Raw genomic sequence first — 24,032 nt, 5'->3', positions numbered from 1 at the left:
TTTAAGTTAAATAAAACCGTGGAGATGCTCATACCCCTACTTTCAGCAACTTATAGATTTTCTCAGACAGTTTACCTTATTTATGATTTATCAGGTGAAAAATTGTGTGGCATGAGTATGGTTTAAATTGGCATGAATAAACAGATTATGTAAACTACTGTGATGTGACGCTCTATGCCGATATGAGAAATGACGGCTATAAGCCGATATGTGATATGACGGCTATAAGCCACAATGTGATATGACGGCTAGAGGCCGGGTTATGATATGCCGATTTTTATATCGAGGCAGGATATGATAGATATGGTATAGAACAACGAACAGCTTATGTTTTGTACAGATTTATAGAAATGAGTTATGATTTCAGTTTTATTATGTAAATTGCCATATATGATTTAAGAACCCTAGGGATATCATATGATGTTATGAGCACGGTACCGTAGCTATGTATTGGCAATGAGTGCAATCACACGGGGATGGAAGTGTGATGCAGGATAGTCGGTTGGAGACCTGGGTATAGTACTACCCCGAGGCAGTGCCGGGGACCCCATCCGATGCAGTTCTGGGTGACCCTTCCCAATGCAGTTTCAAGTTAAGGGTAGGCACATTCATACTTACTACCTTTTTTTTTTACTTAGCCATGGTTGGTCGGCCATATGTTAAGTTCAGCCTTCGGGCCGCACAACCCGTCATGGGGGGAAGCATGTCGAGGAGAAAGCGTGACGACGCTAATTCAGCAGTACAAGGTGTTTTCTTTCAAGCATATATGGGCAGATTTACTATAAATGGGCTATATTGAGCTGACAATATTTTATTCAGAAATTATGTAATTCTAGAGATACAGTTCAGTACAGTTTTAAAAATGTCATTTTAGATATAGTTAAATGTATGAAGATATTTTATTCATACTAAAACTCATGTTAGCCACACAATGACGATAGTCTGGTCTTCCAAGCTGAGAAGTGTCTCACCCTATTATCCATCTCATTTTTCAGGTTTTTAGGGAACCGTGCCTAGCTTACTACGGGGCAGGGATTAGACTTTTGGGGGTGATAGACAGAGCTGGTGAGCTACCAACTGTTACATTTTGTTATTTTGTCGGGTTGTATTATATAGACAAGTAGTTTTATATATGTATTTGGGAACAGTTAGAACTCCGGTAATATGATTGAGGTATTTTCTTCTGCTATATGGTTTTATTTTCAGTAATTATAGGACCACCCGGTTCCCTGGTTAGGGTGAGTGGTAGTATTATGGTATCAGAGGGTTTATATGTTTTACTAGCACTCCGGACCCCACGTGGCAGGTATGGGGGTTACAAATAACCTATTTAATGAAAACCACGTTGATTGAAGTTGGATGTCACAAATAAGGAGAAGACTAAAAATAGACAATTTAATCGCAAAATTAGAGTCATTGAAGTTAAGATGACTTTAAAAAAGATGAAAAGTGAGAAATTTGTAGGACTATATAACAAACCAATTGAAGTTTGGAAGTTTTTAGGGGATAAAGGAAATATATGGTTAACTAATCTATTCAACATTATTCTAAAAACGGGAAAAAAAAAATGTTGGAGGAATGGAGGAAAATCATGTTAATATATATATAAACGATGTTAAAAATTGTAATAACAATCATGGAATTAAGATAATGAGTCATACGATCAAACTATGGAAAAGGGTAATTGAACAAAGAATAAGACTAGAAACAAGGGTTTCAAAGAATCAATTTGGTTTTATGATTGAGAGATTGACAATAGAAACTATTTATCTTTTAAGAAGAATAATGGAGAAGTTTAAAGAAAAGAAGAGGGAGTTGCATATGGTTTATTGACCTAGAGAAAGCGTGAGATAGAGTATCTAAGAAACTTCTTTGGTGAGTTTTTTAAAAGAGGGGGCTCTATAGCAGACATATTCAGGTCATCAAGGATATATATGATAGAGTTATGACTAGCGTTACGACTATAGAAGGGGAATCTATAGATTTTTCAATCACAATAGGTGTATATCAAGGTTCTACTTTGAGTCCTTATCTTTTTACTTTAGTGATTGATGAACCCACTAGGAGTATACAAAACGAGATCCCTTGGTGTATGTTGTTAACAGATGATATTGTCTTGATTGATGAAAGTCGAAGTGGAGTGGAATCTATGTTAAAACTTTGGTGAACCACTTTAGATTCCAGAGATTTCAGGATAGTAGGAAGAAGACAAAATATATGAAATGTAATTTCAGTAACGTAAGGTGGAGTAGTCGAGAGAAGATTAAACTTGATAAAGCACTCATAGATTTCGATATCTTGCATCTATTATGCAAGCATAAGGGGAAATTAAAGATGATGTTATATAAAATTAAAGTAGGTTGGGTAGAATGGAGTGCGTCAGGCACGTTGTGTGATTGCAAAATACCCTTAAAATAAAAAGGAAAGTTCTATAAGACTGCTACAAGACTAGCTATGCTTTACGGTTCAAAATGTTGAGCAACTAAGAAACATGTACAAAAAGTAAAAGTTGTCGAAATGTGAATGAATGATATAACATTAAAAGATAAATTAAGGAACAAGTATACATAATAATCTAGGTATAACACCAACTGAAGGCACAGTAAGGGTGGGACGGCTTGGATGGTTTGAGCATTTGAAATGCAGGCCTAGTAGCACACTTGTGAAGAGGAGTTAGTTGTTGTTTCTGACATGAAAAGGGGTAGGGATAGGCCTAAAATAACTTGGAATGATGTAGTAAGAAAAGATTTAATAGCTCTTAATCTAGTAGAAGAAAATGCTCTCGATTGGGTAAATCGGCAGAAAAGGATTCATGCAGCTAACCCCACCTAGTGAGGCTTAAATCTTGTTGTTAGAGTTATGTTAGCAAATGTGAGTTAGTAAGGGTATTATGGTCATTATAATTGTACTTGACATATATTATAAATAAAGGGAGAAACCTATCATTGATGTCAGGTCTTCCATTTTACCTAATTATTCAACAAGGTTTACAACAATGAATTACTATCCAAGATTATTTTTGTTATCATTAGTCGTTAGACTCATTACACACAAGTGCAGATGCACATTATTGTCCATGTTATTCTTTTGGCTGGCCAAACCCCATTCCTTACCTTCTCCCTCTCTTTTTCTTTCTAACCCCAAACTTAACTTGATTATTCCTATAATTTTTTTTATACGAAAAGAAATGTATAAATAAGAGAGTTTACAGAGATGATGGGGATTCCTCAACAACTGAAAAAATACACAAGAATACAAGAAGAAACCTTAAACTAAGTCAAAATAGCAAGCCAAACCCACTGAATGTCAGAGAAAGCCATACTACCAAAACACAGTGGAGAACGCTCACAAAGACACTAAGCCCAAAGCACCTCCACAGAAGACCCACTGTCTCAAAAAATCCAGGCATTTCTCTCTTACCAAATAACCCAACTAGCAAAAAAAATAGCACAAAATCCTGATTCTTTTATGCCTCCCAAACTATCAAAATCAAACAAAGCCTACAAACTATAGATATTGAACCCCTGAAATTCTCCTGAAAAACCAAATTGTTTGTTCCACAAACACAACATGAAGGGGCAGTTCAAAAATAAAGAGGATGATCCTCGTTACTTGGCACCACACATATATGGAGATATGTATGGTCTTTGAATCTGCAATAGATCATTGGTATTAACTAGTATTAAGAATGGCAATCCATGCAAAGTCTTTACCATTGAAGGAACTTTAGCAACAAGAATAGAATGAGAGACCTCTCAAATGAGAATAGAACAATATATAGGAGAAAACATTTGAGTTATCCCAACCCTAGATTCAATCGTTGCCATGATGAGAATAACACAAGGAATTACACGCTTGAAGAGTGAAGAAAGTTCTACCACCTCCCTATCAATAAGATTGCAACAAAACTAGAAATCTTAAAAAAACATCAGAGCCTTCCAAAAAAAGAGAAAAGAAACAAGAGCCAAAAATGCAAAGAAAGAAGAAAATGGAAAGAAAAACACAACTAAATTTCTTTCCAAAGTTGAACCCAACACTTATCCACAACTTTATACTTGATACAAGGGAAAAATAAAAAGTTACCTGCTAGATGAATTTCTAGGGACTTCCATGTATGCTCTAGCTACAAAATTAGCTCAAACCCATCCTCTTGCAACCCAAATTTAATTTTAATAACCCTATGCCAAAAGAGGATCATTTTCAAAGGGAGCCAATATAACCCATTTACCCACCAATTAGACACCAAATTACCATGACCCAAACCACCCTATTCCGTAAACCTAGCAACTATTAACCAACTTACAAGATGACCACACCCTTCCACCCGTCTAGATGTTTAGACACCTTAGTGATCATTGGATCCCAAAATGGATTTTCACCTAAACGAACTCTTAAATAAGACAAGGCCACTGCAAAATCCCACACCCCACGAGCGCAGCTAATCTAGAAGTCACCACAGGAATCAAATTAATAGCAGCTAAATAACACCACCCTATATTAATCTTAAGCCCAGAAACAAACTAAAAAACCTGCAAAATAGTGAGATTATTACAAAAAAAAGCTCCTACCTCTCCTCTAGGTCTTGATGGATCCACTCAAAGTTGGTACGGTAGAGGATTTCACAAATCTGTGGAGGACAAATTCTACAAGCTGATGCAGATCAAAAGAGAACTTTAAGTCTACACTTGGAAAAAGGTGGGAGTAGGAGGCTTCATTCAATTAGAGGAGAAATCTCAGTTCCATCCCTGGTGGATAAGACTACCTTATCTGCTGCAAGATGAGTATGTGAGTGTGTTATTGTTGTTATCTAGGTTGGAACAGGTCATTCGCTACAGGAAATTTCACAAAATTCAATACTGGGTGGCAATTAAATCAAATATTCGTGGTTTTTCTTTCTGGAGCTATGACTACGATCAAATGGCAAGGGTCAATCAATCTTCATTCCTGACAGCATGGAAGGGGAATGCAGGACTAGATTATTGCAAGAAATGTGAGAGTTCATAGGGTTGGGGGAGACGAGCAAAATCCAGGCTCAACCTTTGGGGGATCAAGATCACCGAATTTGGAAGGAGATGCTTTCTGTTACTTCAGATACAGCAACGGATGGATGGGGTTGCAGGAGCTATGGATGTTAACCAATCAGTAAGTTTTGGAGCAGCAGCAAGCCAGCAACTGATGGTTCAGGAGGCTCTGGGGAAGCCAGGGTTAGCAAGAGGAAGGGGATGAACATGTGTGCGGCAGAAAGTGGGTAAGCCTCGAATGGATTGGCCCAGGGATAATCAACATTTGAATTAAGCAGGCTCAGCTTTTGGAGGACTCACAGGACATTCAAATAAGGCATACAATTGAACCGTCGTCAAACTCAGTTTTCCCTCCAGAAGCCCGGAAGTCTGGGAGAGGATCATGTAGCAGTTTCGTACGATTGAATGCAGAAGAATCGGCCTTTGTCAGAGGACGGGGTAGAGAGACAACATTGCGGTACCTCCTCCCCAACTGGGGTGGTCAACGTGCATGAGCTACATGAGCCATTTTTTAGAGGACTGAGAGATGGGAGGAGGGAAGCATTGAAGAAAGTTGAACTTACCAGAGAGGTTTCTAAGGAGGACTGTTGTCAGGAGGCCCACAGGGTAGATAATGGTATGGCTGTTCACATAGGGAACCAGAATGGTGGAAATAGCAGCAATAATAAGGTGAGGTGTGATAGGATGAAACATCCTCAGATTGCTGAAAAATCAGCAAATTCAGTTAAAGCTTGATATACATTGTTAGCCCACAACCTAAGCTTTTAGGTAAATTGGTAATCTAACATGATATCAGAGCTGGACCATCTAGTTGCCAGGAGGTCCTGGGTTCTAGTTTTGTGGCCCACATTTACTGTGTAGTGTTTAAAAATTATTGTATTCCCTGTAATGGGTGCTATTTATTGTTTGTTTATCTTCCAACATGCTGTTGGACATCACATGTGGGGAAGTATTAAAGCTTGATATACACTGCTGGCCTACAGTGGAAATTTCATGGAAATTTAAGACCATGCCCCTATCAATGGCTCCTCCTCAACACATCAGGGACCAAAATAAAACGAAAAGGGATGAAGATCCCATTGTAAGAGTCTTAGGTTGACAATCGATTATCCTACAAAAGGAAGTAGAACAAAGACAGCCCCTCCAATCTAAGACCCTATCTAAGAACTGCCAACCAACCCTGCCGTAGGTCTTCTGAAAATCAAACTTAAAAATTAGACACTGTTTCTTAAACCTCCTAAGATCCTCCACCACCTCATTAGCTAAAAGGACAACATCCACAAAGGCCGCCTGACAACTAGAAATGACACTTCCTATCATCTCTATCCTATCAGCAAGAACCTTAGCAATAATCTTAGACTCTTGTAGTCAAGCTAATAGGTTAAAAATCGCAAACTCTAATGGAATGATCCGCCCAAATCACATCCCAACATTTTTGGGGGAAAAAAAGAAGCTAAATCAGAACCATTTGAACCAGGAGCTTTCTACCTATCCATACTAAACACAGCCCATTTATTCACCTCCACAAAAGATATACCCACCATCTTGACAAATCATCAGAAATAGGCCACTAGTCCAACCCTCAATCATAGGTCAACAAGCATTCTCCTCATAAAGATTCCTAAAGAATTTAGTTTCTGAAAGAGCATCTGAATCCCTAATCACATCACCCTGATCAGATTCCAACTCTTTTATCACACTTCTACACCTACCTGAAGCCACTCTGAAAAAAATATAGTACTACAATCACTCTCCTTAGTTCACTTAAATCTGACCATTTACCTCCAACTCATTTCCTCCTCCAACAATGACACCTCAAACTCATTCTTAAGAAAAAGTCAAAGCTAACTCCTATGAATGCTACCAACTCTTCAACTGATCAATATTTTATATTTCCCTCAACATACTGGTGCCTTCTTGATCCTCATATCACCAAAGACTCCCTAATCCCACCATTTCAAATCTACTATTAAATCTTTTTCAACCTCTTCATAAACCTAAAGTCCTAAACCCCTCCGAACCTCACCAGAGCTATTACCCCAAGATTTATAAACAAAAGACAGAAAAGAAGGATGAGAAAGCCATATGTTTTCAGAATGGTAACTGGGACCCTACCTTACAGCAGAAGAACCGAAGATAAGAGAGAAATGTTTTGAAACCAAATATAAATCTCTTGACCAATGCTAGGGAAGACATCCCCCCCCCCCCCCCCCCCAAGTCAGTGCAACACAAAAATCTAACCTAACCTAACCTTAATTATCATATTACCTTGATAATCAAATTAGATCTTTCAGGTTTGTGATACAATTCAATCCTCCCGCATGTCAGTCAAAGAAACCCCTCTGAAAAAGTTTTTTGCAGAGCATCATTACCAAACAAAGTGAGGCGGACTAGAAGGAATAAAACAGATGTAAGAATATTGCGCTTTAACAAAATGCACCAAAAATGAGCATTTTCAGAGTCTTTCCCTCTTCCACAAAATCAAAGCCCCAAAAGTGATGAAAATAATCTCTAAAGACAGACAAACCCACTGTTTCCTAAAAATTCCAGACAAATTATCCAACTAATACACAAGAGAATAAAATACAAGAAGAAATGAAAATCAAACTCCACTTTGATAACACAACAGACGCATAGGCAGAAAGAGCTTCATTTGGCCTCCTCTATAACATAATTTAATTTTCATTTTTGAGTTTTGGATGCAAATATTAGGCAAGCAAAGTGCGGCAAAACAGACAAATGTGGACTGGGGAGGGGCTTCTACTAAATTCATTTTTTAATAATTATTTTTGTTACTATGTCATTTATTATTGTTAGTAAAATTCAGAAACATTTTATTATAATTTTCTCGACTCACTATTAATCTAATGACCCAAAGAAAATCTCTTAAATTTAGAAAGACCTCAACAGCAATTCTTAGATATATAAGTATTTTTACACTTTTTTTCTCACATATAATCTCTACAAGTATACTAATATACTAGCTTTTAGAGCAAAAAATATGAGTAAGTCTTAACAGAATCAATGATACTTCCTATTGAAGTATAGAATCAGGTTGGGATTCTGCATACGAACATACCTAGTGTTAAGGCCAACTCCAGATCGAACCAACTGAGCAAGACGAGGAACCAGAAGACCCAATGATTGGCTATCCACAACTTCTACACAGAGATCCAGAGTTTCCCACATAGGAGAGCCTTTTGCAATTGAAATTCGTAAATTTTCAAGCTTCTCTGTTTGTATTCCAACCTTCGCTGCATGTAGCTAAAAGAAGAATAAAGTTAAAAGCATACGAACAGCAACCAGACAAAAAAACACCTTCATAAATATTTCTGCACATCAAAATGCAACACATAAGATCTTAAAAGAAGTGCAAGCTTGAAAAAAATAAAAAGATGCTTAAAAGTTGAATATACAACATATGTTTAACCTCAACATAATTGAGCCCTTGGTCTTCAAGGCTAGATAAACTTTCAAGCATGCAACAAACTAAATCAGGTAAATGTGGACGAATTGCAACCCCAGCACCCTGCCAAAAATAGACAAACTCCAGAATAGTACCTTCGGTAAAATAAGAAACATAATTTTTAACACTACAAATTAGTAAAACTAATCATCCTATAATTCTGACTAGGGAAAAAACAATTACATATAAACGAATACTACTTGATAAAATGCAAAGCTATCTAACAAGTGGACCAAAAAAAACTAATCATCCTATAGTTCTGAATAGGGAAAAAACAAGTAGATAGAGACGAATACTTTCTGATAAACAGCAAAGCTATCTAACAAGTGGACCAAAAAAATAAACTAATCATCCTATAGTTCTGAATAGGGAAAAAACAAGTACATATAAACGAATACTGTTTCATAAACTGCACAGCTATCTAAGAAGTGGACCAAATTTAATATGCACAAACAAAGCATGGCATCATGAGAGACGCAGATGAAACACCGTGCCAGATGAACTAAAAAATATGATAAACATATAACTAATGCAGTAGTTGGAAGAGAAACCAGATAAAGTTTAAAACAAGTAAATCGAGTTAAATATTTACAAATGGAATGGAAAAAAATGTGCTGCCAAACTAATATAAGGCTCTTCTGATTTATTCACATGTGATATCACCCCGTAAATCTCTCAGGTGAGTGGTTACTTTCAAATAGTAACTGAAAAGGAAAACAAATTATGCCATTATATAATTATTCTCCACAACCTTTTGTACACAACAGAACTAGGGGAGGGAAGGCATAGTTTAGATAAGCAGTTAACCTCACCAATATAACAGTAGAATTGTCCATCATTTAGGGGGTAATGAATGTCATAAATTAGACTGCAACAATAGAAGATCCAGAGTTTTGTGAGATTTTTCTTTGATAGAAAAAGAAAATTTATTAAGAATATGAAAGAAGTACAAACTAGTGGACTAGAAGTCTTAACAAATAACGAAGAAAAGAAGAAAAGACAGCCATAAAGTAAGAGAGAGGGAAGTTTAGGTTAAGGTAATTTGGTGCCCAAAAAATGTTTCCTTGGCATGGAAGTAGTCATGGTGTTTTCTCTTAGAATCTAACTCTATTTGGCATTGGGCCATCCACAGTAAATTTGGACTTCAATTGTGTTAAGGCTTGATATACATTGTTGGGCCACAAATTAACATCTTATGCTTTTAGATAAAGTGGTAATCCAACTTGGTATTAGATCTAGGTTGCCAGGAGGTCCTGGGTTCTAATCTCTTTCCGGGTTAAAAAAAATTATCTTATTCCTGGCAGTGGATTTTATTTATTGTTTATCTCTCCACATGCAATGCGGCTGGACTGGGGAGTGTTAAGGCTTCATATATATGACCTAACAACTTAAGCTTTTTGGTGAAGTGGTAATCTAACAAACAGAATAGGTGGGATGCTAAAGTCGGTGCTAACATTACTTAGGCCCTTGGAAATTCCACAGAACTCTCTCCTTTGCCAAAGATCAAGGTTTTTTACATGGGTAGTGATCCTTAATAAAATCAACACTAATGACTTGCTTCAGAAGTGAAGATCAATAAGGCTTTGTCAATGGTTTTACATGTGGGGAGACTTGTTCATGTCTATTTTTACATAGTCCTTTTGCTTGGATTCTGTAGAATAATTTTGTACAGATTTCTGGTTGAGAATGGGTTTTCCTTCCATCTGCAGAGGATTTGCAGTTAGTTTTGGAAGTTTCGGAAGGGGAAAGAAGAGGAATGCATTGCATCTGTACACTGTTCTTGCTATCATTTGGTGTACTTGGTTGGAGAGGAATGCCAAAATTTTTAAGAGTATCGCCACATGGATCACAATTCACTACTTGATTTGGAGCAAAGCAGATTTTCTTTCTTTCTTGCATTGCTTTGGTACCCTGCAAATGGCTTGTTTAGGAAGGTTTCTCTAGAAAATCTGCAACATGATTGGATTGCCTTTTACTTCATTAGATTTTCGATTTTTTGTATTTATTTATTTTTATTTCTATTTGCGCCTTTTTCCTTTTCTTGTTGGACAAAACCTTGTTTTCAATGTGATCCGTTTTTATATATTCTGAAAGCTGCAATGCATCTAGTTGATTACCCAAACTAAAAAATTTATGCCTCCAACACAGATTCCAAGCCCATTCCACCAAGGCAACAGTTCAACATAGAAGCTTAAGCGCTTCTTATAGAGAATGGTAATCAAACATCTAAATGCCTCAAAAGAAAGGTGAGCTGGACAATCATGAAAATAAATATATGGCATCATGTGTCATCAAGACGGTCTGATAAATCAAAATTTTCATGCACGTAAATATTAATCTCTGAATCATATTCTCACTAGATGGTTTATGCATTCCTCAGTTCGGGGCTTTTGGGGAGAAGAAAGAGGAAAGTTCTATGTGGGTGTCGTGCTTTTGAGCATCTGGCCAGAGCATAACACTTAAAACTTTAAGGGTTGTTTTACTATTGCTGCATTGGCTGGGAATAGGGTGATCTTTCTTATATTACTTTGGTGCTCTACAAGTAGCTTCTTAGAATGTCTTTCTCTGACTGACTTGCCTAGAGATTGAAAAGCATTGCTACATTAGCTACATCATGTTGTCAAGTTTTCCCTTTTTCTCTTTTTTCACTTACTGGCCAGGAGGATGCTGTTAAGAGCGTTTGGTAAATTGAAAAAAAAAACATAATCACAGGCTCACAGCAATAGGTCTACCTCTCTATTTATAGTATGTGTCAAATACATCACAATAACTCACACTAACATGAGTATACTACTAAATAACCAACAATACTCTCCCCTAGTTAGAGCATAGATATCATATGCCTGTAGCGTTACATATCAATTCAACCCAAGCACCCCCAAAGCTTTAGTGAACGCATTGGCAAATTGGCATTCGGACTTCAAATGGGTGGCTGCAACGAGCTTCCACACAAGTTTCTCCGCAAAAAAATGACAATAAACTTCAATTAGTTTCATTCTCTCGTGGAAGGACTCAATTGGAGACAATATGTGATAACCACGTTATCATACCCTTTAAGCCATGGTAAATTTAAGTTACTTTCATAAAATTGAATGTTTGTTGCATTTGCTTTTGTATTGAACAAGTTTATACATTAATTTAGTTGATATTGAAATATTCATTTAATTTCTCTTGAATATAGTATCAATGGAGGGAGAGAACAGGTAATAGGGTTAAGAAGAAAGGTCAAACCAGCCTTGCTCACAGGGTCGAAGGACGATGTTGGGAAAGCCATTGTGCTGAGGGACCATTGCGACGTCTCAATAAATAAATACATTTGATAGCATGAGGATCCAACTTACCCACTTTTGGAATTAATTGATGGATAAAGGATACACATGCAAGTACACGGGGAGGTATTAAGAACAAAAGATCTTTCAGCAGGACCAAATAGAGTATTTTACCACCAAGGATGGAGGATGAAATTTTGTTGATAAGAGAGCAAGCATTGAGCATGAAATCACTCCAAAATACTTTTGGGACATTCATTTGACACAATAGCGTACAAACTTTGAGTATATGTCTTTTCCTCCTTGACCTCCACTTTTTTATGGAGTGAAAAAATATTTACTACCATACCAGCTTTAGTCATTAAGGTATTGAAGTATTGTTCAATTTACTTGTTCTAGCATTTGCAGTCTGTTTTTTCTGGCATGCAAATGCTTCTAAATACCATGCTACTTCACATTTTGGAAATCTGCTTTCATTTTTTACACTAAGGCAGTGACATGGAAGCTCTAGTTGTCGATGGTACAATTGAAAGATTTTTACTATAGATCTATGTTCACAAATCATGATTTATTTACCGATAATTGGACAACAAAAATGAGACTTGTGATGCATTATTCTTCTCTTTTTAATATATATATATATATATATATATATTTCATTGTACAGTAAATATTTTTATTGCTCAAAAAGTTGTTGGAAGCATAGTTGTTAGTCTTACGATTCACGATTTGACTCATACAATTCGTAACAATTTCATACCAAATCGATTCAAATCTTAGAAACAAATCTAAAAACAACTGAATCATTGCCAAATCTATCAATTCACCTCGTGAATCTCAGTTTGGATCCATCGACAATTCTAGACCTATCATATCTTGACAGAGCCAACTAGTTTTTTTTTTCTTTTTTTTCTTTTTAGCAAACAAAATTCAATGGATAGAGTAAGAATGTAAACAGCCGACTAGTTTAAAAACCAGAAAATTTTTTTTTTTTCCTTTTTTTTAACACAATTATCTTCCATCCTCATCTGCATTAGTTTTATGCTGAAATAATGAGAAAATACAACTTTAGCTCTTATATTGCCTTCATAAAACCATTCATCACTCTAGAGGAGTATGGTGTTCTACTATTATGATGGAGTAGAACACTCATCTGCTAAGGTGGTACTCATGTTCTGTTGTGCTGCTAAGATTCAAAAGTTGGTTGTTTTTAGTAGTTTGTCCAATTATTATCATTTTTTGAAGTTAACTACCTTTCGTCTTTTTAATTCCAGAAAGTCACAAAACATGCATGAAATACCATTTTAAAAAAAAAATTGCTGATGAACACCAAAAGTTCAGTTCTTTATTAATTTTCCTGATTCCTTCCCTTCAACAGCATAAAGCTCATTTTTTTAATTAATATTTCATGACTCATTCCTTAATTTTCATTTGTTTAGGGAAAACATGCACATGAAATATGAATTTTTTATTGTCAAAATTTAAATGTATGATACCATTTTGCGTGCCGTTTGTGTATCAATATATCCAGGTCACGGGTTCAAGGCATGGAAACAGCATTTTGCAAAAATGCAAAGGCTGCTAATATAGACCCATTGTGGTCCACCCCTTGGACCCCGCATACAAAGGAGCTTTCTGCACTGGGCTGCCCTTACTTTTTTATTGAAATTCAGAATTAATTTTGGAAATTTGTAGTGAAACTTACGTTTCGAATCGATTCAGGATTTGAATTTTGTTATATGTGCTTTCCCCAGCTATATTTGTTATAGCGCACTTTGTTCCATTTGCATTCAACTGCATATGCACCTGTTCGAATTTAGTTGTTTGCCTCTTCATGTGAGGCCGTGCCTTGGTGCGATGGCAAGTGCCTCTGCTCTCGGTACGGGTGGTCTCAGGTTTGAGACTTGGGAGTGGCCTCTCCAAAAATGGGGGTAAGGCTTGCCAACATCCACCTCTCCCAGACCCCACTCAAAGTGGGAGCCTTGTGCACTGGGTACAGCCTCTTCATGTGCGAGAGATGTTGCAGTCTTGCACATGAGTGAAAGTGTTAAATAGCTTGATCACACACATTGTTGACCCACCACCTAACAGCTTAAGCTTTTAGTTAAAGTGGTTGCTTAACAAATCCGAACTTAACTTTGCCTTAAAATGTCCCTTGTAGATCCATCATCCAAACATGTTCACACACTATCTAAATAAATTGTCTTGCTAAAAACCATAGACTCCAACATGTCACAAATTTGCTCAGAAGTACGGACTACCCATAGCATGTGGATATTCTACATCATGAAACCACACAGAATATTTTACAGGTGCACACTTTGAACTAATTTAAAGAAACCAAGCATATCAAGCCTCATCAATTAAATTATATAAGAAAAACCCGTGTCAGCAAAGCTTCATAAGCACTGACCTTAGCAAGCTTCATAACCATGGCAATAGATGCCTTACGGATACTGTCAACTTTACTCATTATGCCCTCTGCTAATAGGAAAGGAAGAACAATACCCATTGCTTGGCTTGCTTCTGTTACATCTGTAAGTAAGACATCACATAGCCTTATTGTCAGTGAAGTTAGAGCACGGCATAATTTGTCACCAGAATTTCGAACAGTTTCTTTTATATCATCCATTGCACGAAATGCTGCAGTCCATATTCTTTTCAGATGCTTCCCAACCTACATGGCAAGAAAACATTGTATGAGATCTTTGAATTTTATGAATTGTTTGGATTGTTAAAGAAATAACTAACCTATATCTGGACATTCTAAACAGCATGCCAACTAACTTTTGTCATGTTCCAAGATATTATTTGAATGCAGGTAAGTAAAATTCATAATATCATTAGGTATAAAATAACAGATGAATGCTATTGGAAGGCCTAAATTGTAATTGTCAAAACTCAGATGTGCATTTCCGAAGTCTTTGAAAAAATAGAAAATGTCTCAATTCCTAATTTTCTATTTGATCTTATAATTCAATGCTATAATGAAATATAACTTTCTTAAAAAAAAGGCTCAAATTAAAATTTCAGGACATATTGGAGATGGTAGACCTTGGTGCATCAGTAAGGTTGCTCCATTAAGACAGATGCAAAAAACAGCCTCTCCGCATGCAAAGGCGAGGTTTTGTACATAAGACTGAACCTTGTACCCTAGGCTTTTTTTGGGGGGTCAAATACTGATTCTGAAGCAATTATACTGCACCTTCAGCATGCAGAATACTGAATCTGGTATGTCAAAGGGATGAAAGATTTGTACTTTCTCAAAGTTATTATTACATTTTTTTAATTATTTTTTTGATTAAAATTTTTTAGAATTATTATTAACTTATTATATACATAAGCAGAATTCTTTTTACTTGTATTTCTTTGGAGACGGGATGGAGGGAAGTATGATAGAGTTGGGAAAATATTGCAAGTGACAGGCACATACATGTCTGAAGAGGTGATCGTTTAGGAGATGAGGAGCTGAAGGCAAAAGATCAAATTCAAATGGGCTAAAGATGGTGACTGTGGCTCCTCTTACTTTCATAGACAGGCTAAATAATGGGAATACAAGTTAAAACTTGATTAGGGAGTTCAATATGGGGGATCAAAGTGTCACTACTGACCATCGTCAAATAGCATCCATTATTACTTATTTCTTTCATAATTTGTATTCGAAGGAGGACCATTGTCGACCGATGAAGAGAGATTTGAATGGAATCCTATAACCGATGATCAAATGCATTGGTTAGACACCATTTCACAAGGAGGAAATGAGGAGATGGTTTTTTGGATTGATAGGGATAAGGCACTGGGCCTGGATGGTTTTAACATGACTTCCTTCCAAGATTAGTGGGAGATTATTAAGGGTGATTTGGTGAAAGTTCCTAATGATTTTCATGGAACGAAAATCTAAGTAAGAGCATTAATTCCTCATTTTATAGCCTTGGTGCCTTAGAAATCCAAATCTTTCAAGGTTGAGGACTTTAGAACTATTAGTCTTGTCTCTAGTGTGTATAAGATTACACTAAAGTATTAGCGTCAAGTGCGGTGCTCAGCGCTACTATCTCTACTGCTCTGAGTGCATTTGTTGTGGGGAGGAAAATAGTGGATGCTATTTTGGTAACCAACTGGGTGATGGAGGATATTTGTAGGAATAAGAAGGGGGGGTTCATTTTCAAAGTAGACTTCAAGAGATTTTATGATAGAGTGAGCAAAAGCTTCTTGGATAAAATTTTTGCAAGAAATGAATTTGATGAGGGTAGGTGCCGGTGGATAGGGGCTGTTTGTCTTAAAGTGTGGTTTTCAATGATTGTGAATGATGAACCCAAATCTTGGTTAACTACTTTAGGGGCATTAGACAAGGAGACCTTTTATCTCTTTTTCCGGTTTGTCCTTACAATGATGTATTAAGTAGGACGGTGGATACGACTATGAAGAGGGGTAAGAACTTAGAAGTGAAGCGAAAGAGTGTGGTGGTTTCTCATCTTCAATTTTCTGACAATACTATTTTCTTCTTAGATGATCATAGCCCTTCATTTAGTCTCATCTTGGGTATTCTCCAAATCTTTTCGAGAGTGTTTGGGCTTAAAATAAATATAGGGAAGAGTGGTTTAGCAACCTTAAAAAAATGTACACATTGAGAAAGCTAATGACAAGGCTACTTATGTGGGGTGTGGTTTACGGTATTAGCCTTTTGACTTAAGGATCCTCTGGGAGGGAAGCTGCAGATTTTCGGAATCCAGTAGTGGAAAGGGTGACAAAGAGATTAGATGGTTGGAAGGGAGCTCTTTTCTCTCTTCAGGGTAGCATAACTCATATTCAACCCTATCTTTTTAGCATTCCATTGTATTTTTTGTCCGTTTTAAGATTCCAACAGGGTTTTCTAGTAAATTTGAGAGAATCATGAGAGAATTCTTGTGGTTTGGTGTGAGGAGTCGAGGGGCCATCCACCCTTTTAGCTAAATAGTTTGGTGTTGCCCCTAAAAAGATACTTCCCTTTGGCAGAGTTATAAAAAGTAAGTTTGGGTTGGATGAGAATGGTTAGGATACCATTGCTAGTTTAAGATGTTCTTTGGGGCGTTTGTGGAGGTTTATTCTCTATTCACTCTTCACACTAAATTTGAAGAGGGGAGGGGTTCCCGGATTCATTTTTGAAAGACCCTTGGCTTGGGAATGTTTATTTTTCCCACATCTTTCCCTCGTCTTTTCATATTAAGCTTTGAGCCAAATAGAGTTATTTCTTTCTTTGCTATCAATTTGAGGTAGTTCTTCAGTTTCTTGGGATCTCCAATTCAGGAGATCTCTGAACGATAGGGAGATGGAGGAGTTGTCATCCTTGTTGTCCTTTTGAATAATTGTAACCTGTCCTCGGGGAGGAATATTTGTTCAAGGTCTTTGGATCAGTTGGGGGGGTTTTCTTGCAAATCATTCTTTGAATTCTTGATCCATTCCAACTCTTCATACCTCTCTATCCTATTATATGGAAGACTAAAGTTGCCCCAGAAATTAAGGCTTTTACATGGTTGGTTGTGTGTAGTAAAATTAATACCAATAACTTCTTGTAGATCAAGAGACCTTTGAAGGCTCTCTCTCCGAATGATTGCAAGCTCTATTATAGGAATTCCAAGACAGCATCTGATCATCTTTTGCATTGCAAATTTTCTTTGAGAATTTCAAACAAACTGTTTGGTATCATGGATAAGAGTTGGGTTTGTCCTTTTCCAGTGGAAGATTTGTTAGCCACTTCCTTTGCAGGTTTTTCATGAAGGATAGGGCAGCATTGTGGAAGTGTGGCATATTTGCAGTCTTATGGGGTTTACGGTTGAAGCATAATGCATAGGTATTTTCTAGGAAGAAGTTAAAACTGGGTGCTGGTGTGAGAAAATATTTAGTATATGGCTTCTTTGTCGTGAAACAATTTTGGAAGTTTATGGGGCACTAGTTTTCCAGTTTTGCAAAGAGATTGGAGGAACTTGTTGGCTTGATCTTTTTTCTCTTCATTGTTCATAGATCTTAATTTCTGTTTTTTCCTGGATTTTTATCAGGTCTGCCTTATTCTCGCTCTTGTAAATTTGTTCCCTATTAATGAAATTTTCTTTCGCCAAAGGAATAAAATAAAATGAACTGCTGGTATGTGTTTGGACAACATAAGCAGCATATTGTATGAACTGAAGTAGCTTCACAAATAGAACTCACTTATGAGAAAGATGTGAACAGACACTGAGGCACATCAATATATTCATGAGAGGTTGTGCATGTACATGCATGTAGATGGTAATAATTAACAAGTAAATCAGTTTAAATATTTCAAAGAATTGGGTTTGAAGTCAGTCTAATAAAAATTTACAGGTGAAAAAAACAATCCATCATGTATAAGGGGAAACAAAAGAAATGTGATGCTACACCCAAAAAAATAAAAAGGAAAAAGAAAAGTATGATGCAAGCTAGGTTTTCTTTATATAGAAAAAATAATAAATGGTTAAATGGTTTGAGCATTTGAAACGCAGGCCAAGTAATGCAACAGTGAGAAGGAGTAGAGTTATTTATTGTTTATGTAGTAAAAGGGGTAGAATAGACATAAAATAACTAGAAATAAGATAGTGAAGAATAGTTCTTAAGCTAGCCAAGGAAAATGCCCTTGATAGTGAAATTGGCAGAAAAGGATTCATATAGCCAACCTCACCTAGTTGAACTTAAGGCTTCTTCTTCTTCTTCTTGGTTGTATAAAAAAGAAGAATACTAATCAGTAGATAAATAATAATAATAAAAAAATAAGGACAAAAAGTGCTCCAAATGAAGAAAGTGAAAAATTAAAACATCAAAATAAAAAATAAAGCAAGCAACAAAAGTTGCCGATTTCAACTCCAGAGTATGTTTTAGTAGAGTCTTCGGCAAAAGCATTAATTCTAATTTCATTACTTTAGCCCCTATGGATTGGGCTTCAAAAGTTGCTGATTTTCAACCTATCAGTCCAACGACAATGTTTAAAAAAATTGTTGCAAAAATGCTTGAGGATAGGTTGAGTCAAGTGATACGAGATACTAGATCCAAGGCTCAAAGTGCTTTTGTTGAGGGAAGACAGATTGGATTATTTTTTTGGCCAATGAAGTAGTGGAGGATATTCGTAGGAGAAATAAGAAGGGGGTTATGTTTAAGTTCAATTTTGAAAAGGCTTATTATAGGGTAAATTGGAAATTTCTTGGATAAAATCTTTACTAACAAGGTGTCTGGGAAAAGGTGGCAGGGTTGGTGAGGCGGTGTTTGTCTAATGCTTTCTACTTGGTCATTATTAATGGGGAGCCTCAGGAGTGTTTTAGACCTTCAAGAAGGATTACGCAAGGGGGTCTTGTATCAGCTTTTTTGTTTGTTTTAGTTGTTGATACTTTGAACGGGTTGATTATACAGTTGTGGATGCTGTGGAGAAAGGTTATGTGAAGAGGATTGGATTGGGTAGTGAGGGGGTGGTTGTGTCTCCTCTTAAGTTTGCAGATGATGCTATTATTTTCTTAAATGATGAAAGAGAGTCTTTCCTGTTTGGATCTATAAACAAATTTGGGTAAGAGTGGGATTGCTACTATTAATCTTAGTAGCCGCAGGTATTTGAAGTTAGTTTCCTTAACTGAGTGCAGCATTCCAGAGTGACTCTTGTTTTATTTAAGAACTTCTTTGGGGGGTAATCCTAGATCTATTGGGTTTTGGGATCTGATAAGGAAGTGTCCAGCGTTTAGATGGTGGAAAGGTGCTTTATTTTTTCTAGGTGGTTGCCTCCCTCTTTTCCAGGCTCGTCTCTCCAGTGCACCTCTTTATTTTTTTGTCCATTTTTAAAATTCCTGCTGGGGTAGCTAGGAAAATTGATACTCTGAGATTTCCTTTCAGAGATCATTTGGTTAGTTGGGAGGGTGTGTGTAGATCTAAGGTGCAGGATGGTTTGAGTCTCGGAAATTTGGTGTCTAAAAACACTGCCTTATTGGGTAAACAGCTGTGGCATTTTCCTTTAGAAGGAGAAATTCATTGGCATAAAGTTATAAAAAGTAAATTTGACTTGCAGTCTAATGGGGTATGCTAACTGGGGTTTAAGATGCTCTATGCAGAGTCATTGGCAAAGTATCGCTCAAATCAGATTTATCTTTCGATTATTCCTTACATTAAATATCTTGTAGCTTTGAGGGCAATGGGTCTTGGATACTCTTTTGGGAAGATGTTTGCGTGAGGACTTAGGTGCTTTCCATTTCATTCCCTCACTTATATCATCTTTCTTTAGTGCAGAATAATGCCATTACTTCTTTAATTCAAATTGATCAATTTCTTCTTTAGATTTTCATTTTCACAGGCCACTAAATGAAAAGGAGTTAGAGGAACTATCTTCTTTGTTGGTTCTCTTGGAGAGCTGCGGGCTGCCATTTCTCATGTGAGAGGAATAGTAGCTGGGATTTGGATTCCTCATCTCTCTATTTTTCAAAATCTTTCTGAGCATTTGAAAAAAAATTTTAAATACCCTTCATCGTTTTATATGGAAAGCTAAAGTCCCCTATAAGATCAAGGTGTCACTTGGTTGGCTACTCTTAATAGAGTTTTTTTTTTTTTTTTTTTTTTAATAATAAATTAAAGTATATTAGATAGGGAGAATGAAGGTACAACGAGCAGGGGCAAGGAGTTCACTAAAAAACTAGAAAGCTGTTCTTACTGGAGTTAACACCAACAATCTGCTGCAAAGCAGGAGGCCTTCAAAAGCATTATCTCGGGATGTTAGTTTCTTGTGTTTTGATTGCTCAGAATATGCTTTGAATCTATTTTTGCATTGCATTTTCTCTAGGGGACAAGGAATAAGCTATTTGTTGTTTTTGGGGAGGATTCGGTTTGCCCAGATTCAGTAAAAAAGTATTACATATTCCTTTACAGGTCCTGGGGGAAGGTGGTGATGATTTTGTCCAGTGAACTTGTGACATTTTTGCAGTTTTAAGTGGAGTTTGGATGGAAAATGGAAAGAGGAATTCTGGTACTTTGCTTTGGGATAGGGTTCAGTACTTGGATTCTCTCTAATCTTTTGCAACTGGCAGTTTTAAAGAGTGCCTTTCTCAGATTTTCACAGAGATAGGAAAGCTGCTTTATTTTGATTGTTTTCAAGTTTATTTTGGTGTCTTATTTTTTATAGGAGGATTTTTTTCTCCCATTTGCACATTCTTTCCTCTTCAATGAATATATCTTCTTTTTCTATCAAAAATAAATAAATATATAAATAAAGCAAGCAATAAAGCAAAGCTTTCAGTTCGCACTCGATGTGAGTTGAAGGAACTCCTGCAACCACCACTAAATACCAAAGAAAAACAAACAAAAAACCATTCTATCCCTTGAGAAGGGGGAAAATCATCCCTAAGGAACCTAATATCTCTTCCCAACCAGATGAATTAAATAATAACAAACAAAAACAATAAAATGAAATCATACTCCTTCCTCCAGCCAAAAGCCAATATCCCAAAAGAAACAACCCCCCGCAGAGATCAAGATCAAACACACCCAACTCTCCTCCCCATGGCTAAAGTAAGAACTCCACAGCTGCTAAGCAAAAGGGCAATGCAGAAAAAAATGGGCATTAGATTCAGTCTCATTTCTGCTAACCAGTGTTTTAAATGGCAAAGGCGTAAGGTGAGGCGTTTTACCCTCCTTCAGGCGAGGCGTAAGCCTCAAGGCGTTGAGGTGTAAGCATTTTGGGACTATTTTTTAAAATAATTAATAAATAAAATCAATTATATATAGTAAAAAAAATGAGAAAAAATTTAGAATAATGGAGAAAAAAGTAAAAATATAATTTTTAAATATCATATAAGCCAATTTTAGTTAACAAACATAAATAATTAATATTAAAAAATAAACATAAGCCACGTTACCAAAATAATAGAAAAGCCAAATTAAAGCATCATCCAATAGAAAAATCCAAATTGAAGTCGTCCACTAATTTCTAAGAATATAAAACTAAATGAACAGAGGCAGATCAAATTGGAAGGTCCACAACTCGTCGGAGAGAGACGAGAAGCTTGGAGGAATCGTCAGAGAGGGAGAAGGCACTCCAAGAAAGCTACGGAAGCATCGTTGAGTCGTCGGAGAGGGAGAAGGAGCTGGAGGAAATCTACGAAAGCTTCATCGACTCGTCAGAGAAGACTGGAGGCTTCGCCGAGAGATCTAAAGCTTCGTCCAGAGGAATTGTTGAGAGAGGAGAAGATTGGAGGCTTCGAAGAGAAAGCAGAGGCTTCGTCGACTCGTCGGAGAAGAAGAAGCTTCGCGGGAGAGAAAGGGAGGTGAGCATACGCCTTGACATTTGAGGTGTAAAAAGGCGAGCCTTCTCACCCGATGCATACGCCTTTGTGGAATTATGCATTTCCACTTACGCCTTAGGGCATTTTAGGCTCAAATCGCCTCAAGGCGCGCCTCAATTACGCCTTTTAAATCACTGCTGCTAACGCAACAGAAATTGGGAGATAGAGCCTTATTAGGCCCATGGCATTAAATTTCCACAAACTTATCGAAATTTCCATCAAAATTTCTGCTTTCCATCATCCTCGAAATCGAAATGGCAATCAATTTCCATCTTGCACAATTTCCATCAAAATCTCAATAAATCATCCAAAATTTATTAAAATCTTGAGATTTTAGCAAAACTTGTCAATATTTTAACTACATAATGATGTTTCCTTAGAAGTAGAATCTGAGATTTAAACGCAAAGTGAAATTTCTCTCTTAATTTATCTTCTTTTTTTTTAAATTGAAACAAAATTACAAGGGCTTTTAAATTACATGAAAAATTAAACTTTCAATAACATTTTATTTAATCATTTATGTCTAAATTATCTTTATTTGCATAATAAATAATATTTAATTAATTTATGAATTTCATTTATGTCAACCCAATATGTTTAATACACATATTATATTAAAACTATAACACAACATAGATGTATTTAAATTATAATAAATTAGCCCTAAATTATTATCTCTATTAAGCATTTCTAAAGTTTCATAAAAGAATTCCATGCTTTACGACTAATTTCCTTCAAATTTTTTTTTACAAATCGAAATCAAAACTTCCCTCAAAATTTTTACACTTTTGGAGCTTTGAAAATTTAGTCAAAATTGAAATTTAAGACCTTGATTAGGTCTCCCCATTTGCAAACAGTCGTTATTGTTTATCTTATTGGGAACCAAACACCAACCAAAAGCATCAACTTGGAAAGGAACCTTAGCCTTCCAGGTAAACTTCTCCAAAGGGAAAGAAATATCAGAGGTTTGGACAAGATGCAAACCAAAAAATTTACCAGAGAAATAATCGAAGCAACCAATAATGTCTCTTGTCAGGATCAAAGGAACGAACCTTGGCATGAATCAAGAATAGAGTACTCAAAAGAGCTAAATGCACCCATTTTTCTATCATTAAGAAAATGAAAGAGCTGAAGATTCAAAGAGATAACAATCATCTCAAGTATTGAGAAGTAGATGCATCATGGATGGAAGAAAAGTTATAGATGAAGAAAGCTATCTCAGATGGTTTTGTCTAGACCAATGTCAGACCAATTCCCTATTATGTTAGACTCTAGCAAAGTTAAGTGAGGCCCCTTTCTGCTTATGTTAGAATATACATGGCTTGGTTATTAAAATTTTCCAATCTTTGGTTAAAAATATTTTAAAGTGAGGATGCTGATAAGGGTCGGGAAGGTTTAAGCTCAAGCATCATAAGAGTTTAAAAAGTGAGATATTGAAGCTTTAGGAGATATTAGGGTTAAGGAGAATAACATTCTTCATAAGCATATATATGTTGGACAGGAACAAAGTAGAAGGGGATCTTGAGGAGAGTGATAAGTCTAAGAGAGAACTAAATTTATATGAGCTTGAGGAGGTGATTTATATGTAAATGAGGACTTGGAGACAACTAAATTTAAATGGATTAGGGAAGGTTCTCGTAATTCTACGTTCTTCCATAGCTTGGCTAATAACAACAAGAGAAATAATATGATTATAGATTTGGAACCAAGGGGGTTGAGGTTTATATGAGTTCTTGCTTGATAACGAATAAGACTACAAATATCCCTTTTTTTTTTTTTTTGCTAATTTTTTGTGGTGGAGGATGTGTGCAGGCCTACGTTTGAGGGGTTTGACTATTCAAGTAGAGTAACGTGAAGCAATTGTGTTTGGGATAGATAGGGATTAGGTGTGGGTCCAGATAGGCCTACCGTGGCATTCTTTGAAGATTGTGGGGGTCTGGTTAGAGAAGATTCAATGAAGATTATTAATGAGTTCTAT

The 24,032-nt window shown here is 36.4% G+C and overlaps 1 protein-coding gene across 1 annotated transcript in view; it reads right to left on the bottom strand.

Moving 5' to 3' along the window:
* The window catches only part of LOC131149465 (uncharacterized), a 137,642-nt gene that overhangs the window by 33,655 nt on the left and 79,955 nt on the right, over positions 1-24,032 (bottom strand). The window contains exons 24-26 of the mRNA XM_058099917.1: positions 14,170-14,433; positions 8,452-8,550; positions 8,101-8,285 (exon numbers count right to left, since the gene is read on the bottom strand). Coding sequence (XP_057955900.1) covers positions 8,101-8,285; positions 8,452-8,550; positions 14,170-14,433 — 548 coding nt within the window. The remainder of the gene's footprint in view (positions 1-8,100; positions 8,286-8,451; positions 8,551-14,169; positions 14,434-24,032) is intronic.

The sequence above is a fragment of the Malania oleifera genome, chromosome 2 (assembly GCF_029873635.1).
Source record: "Malania oleifera isolate guangnan ecotype guangnan chromosome 2, ASM2987363v1, whole genome shotgun sequence".
NCBI lineage: Eukaryota > Viridiplantae > Streptophyta > Magnoliopsida > Santalales > Ximeniaceae > Malania > Malania oleifera.
The sequence above is the reverse complement of the archived record's forward strand: the minus strand, read 5'-3'. Positions and strand labels throughout refer to the sequence as shown.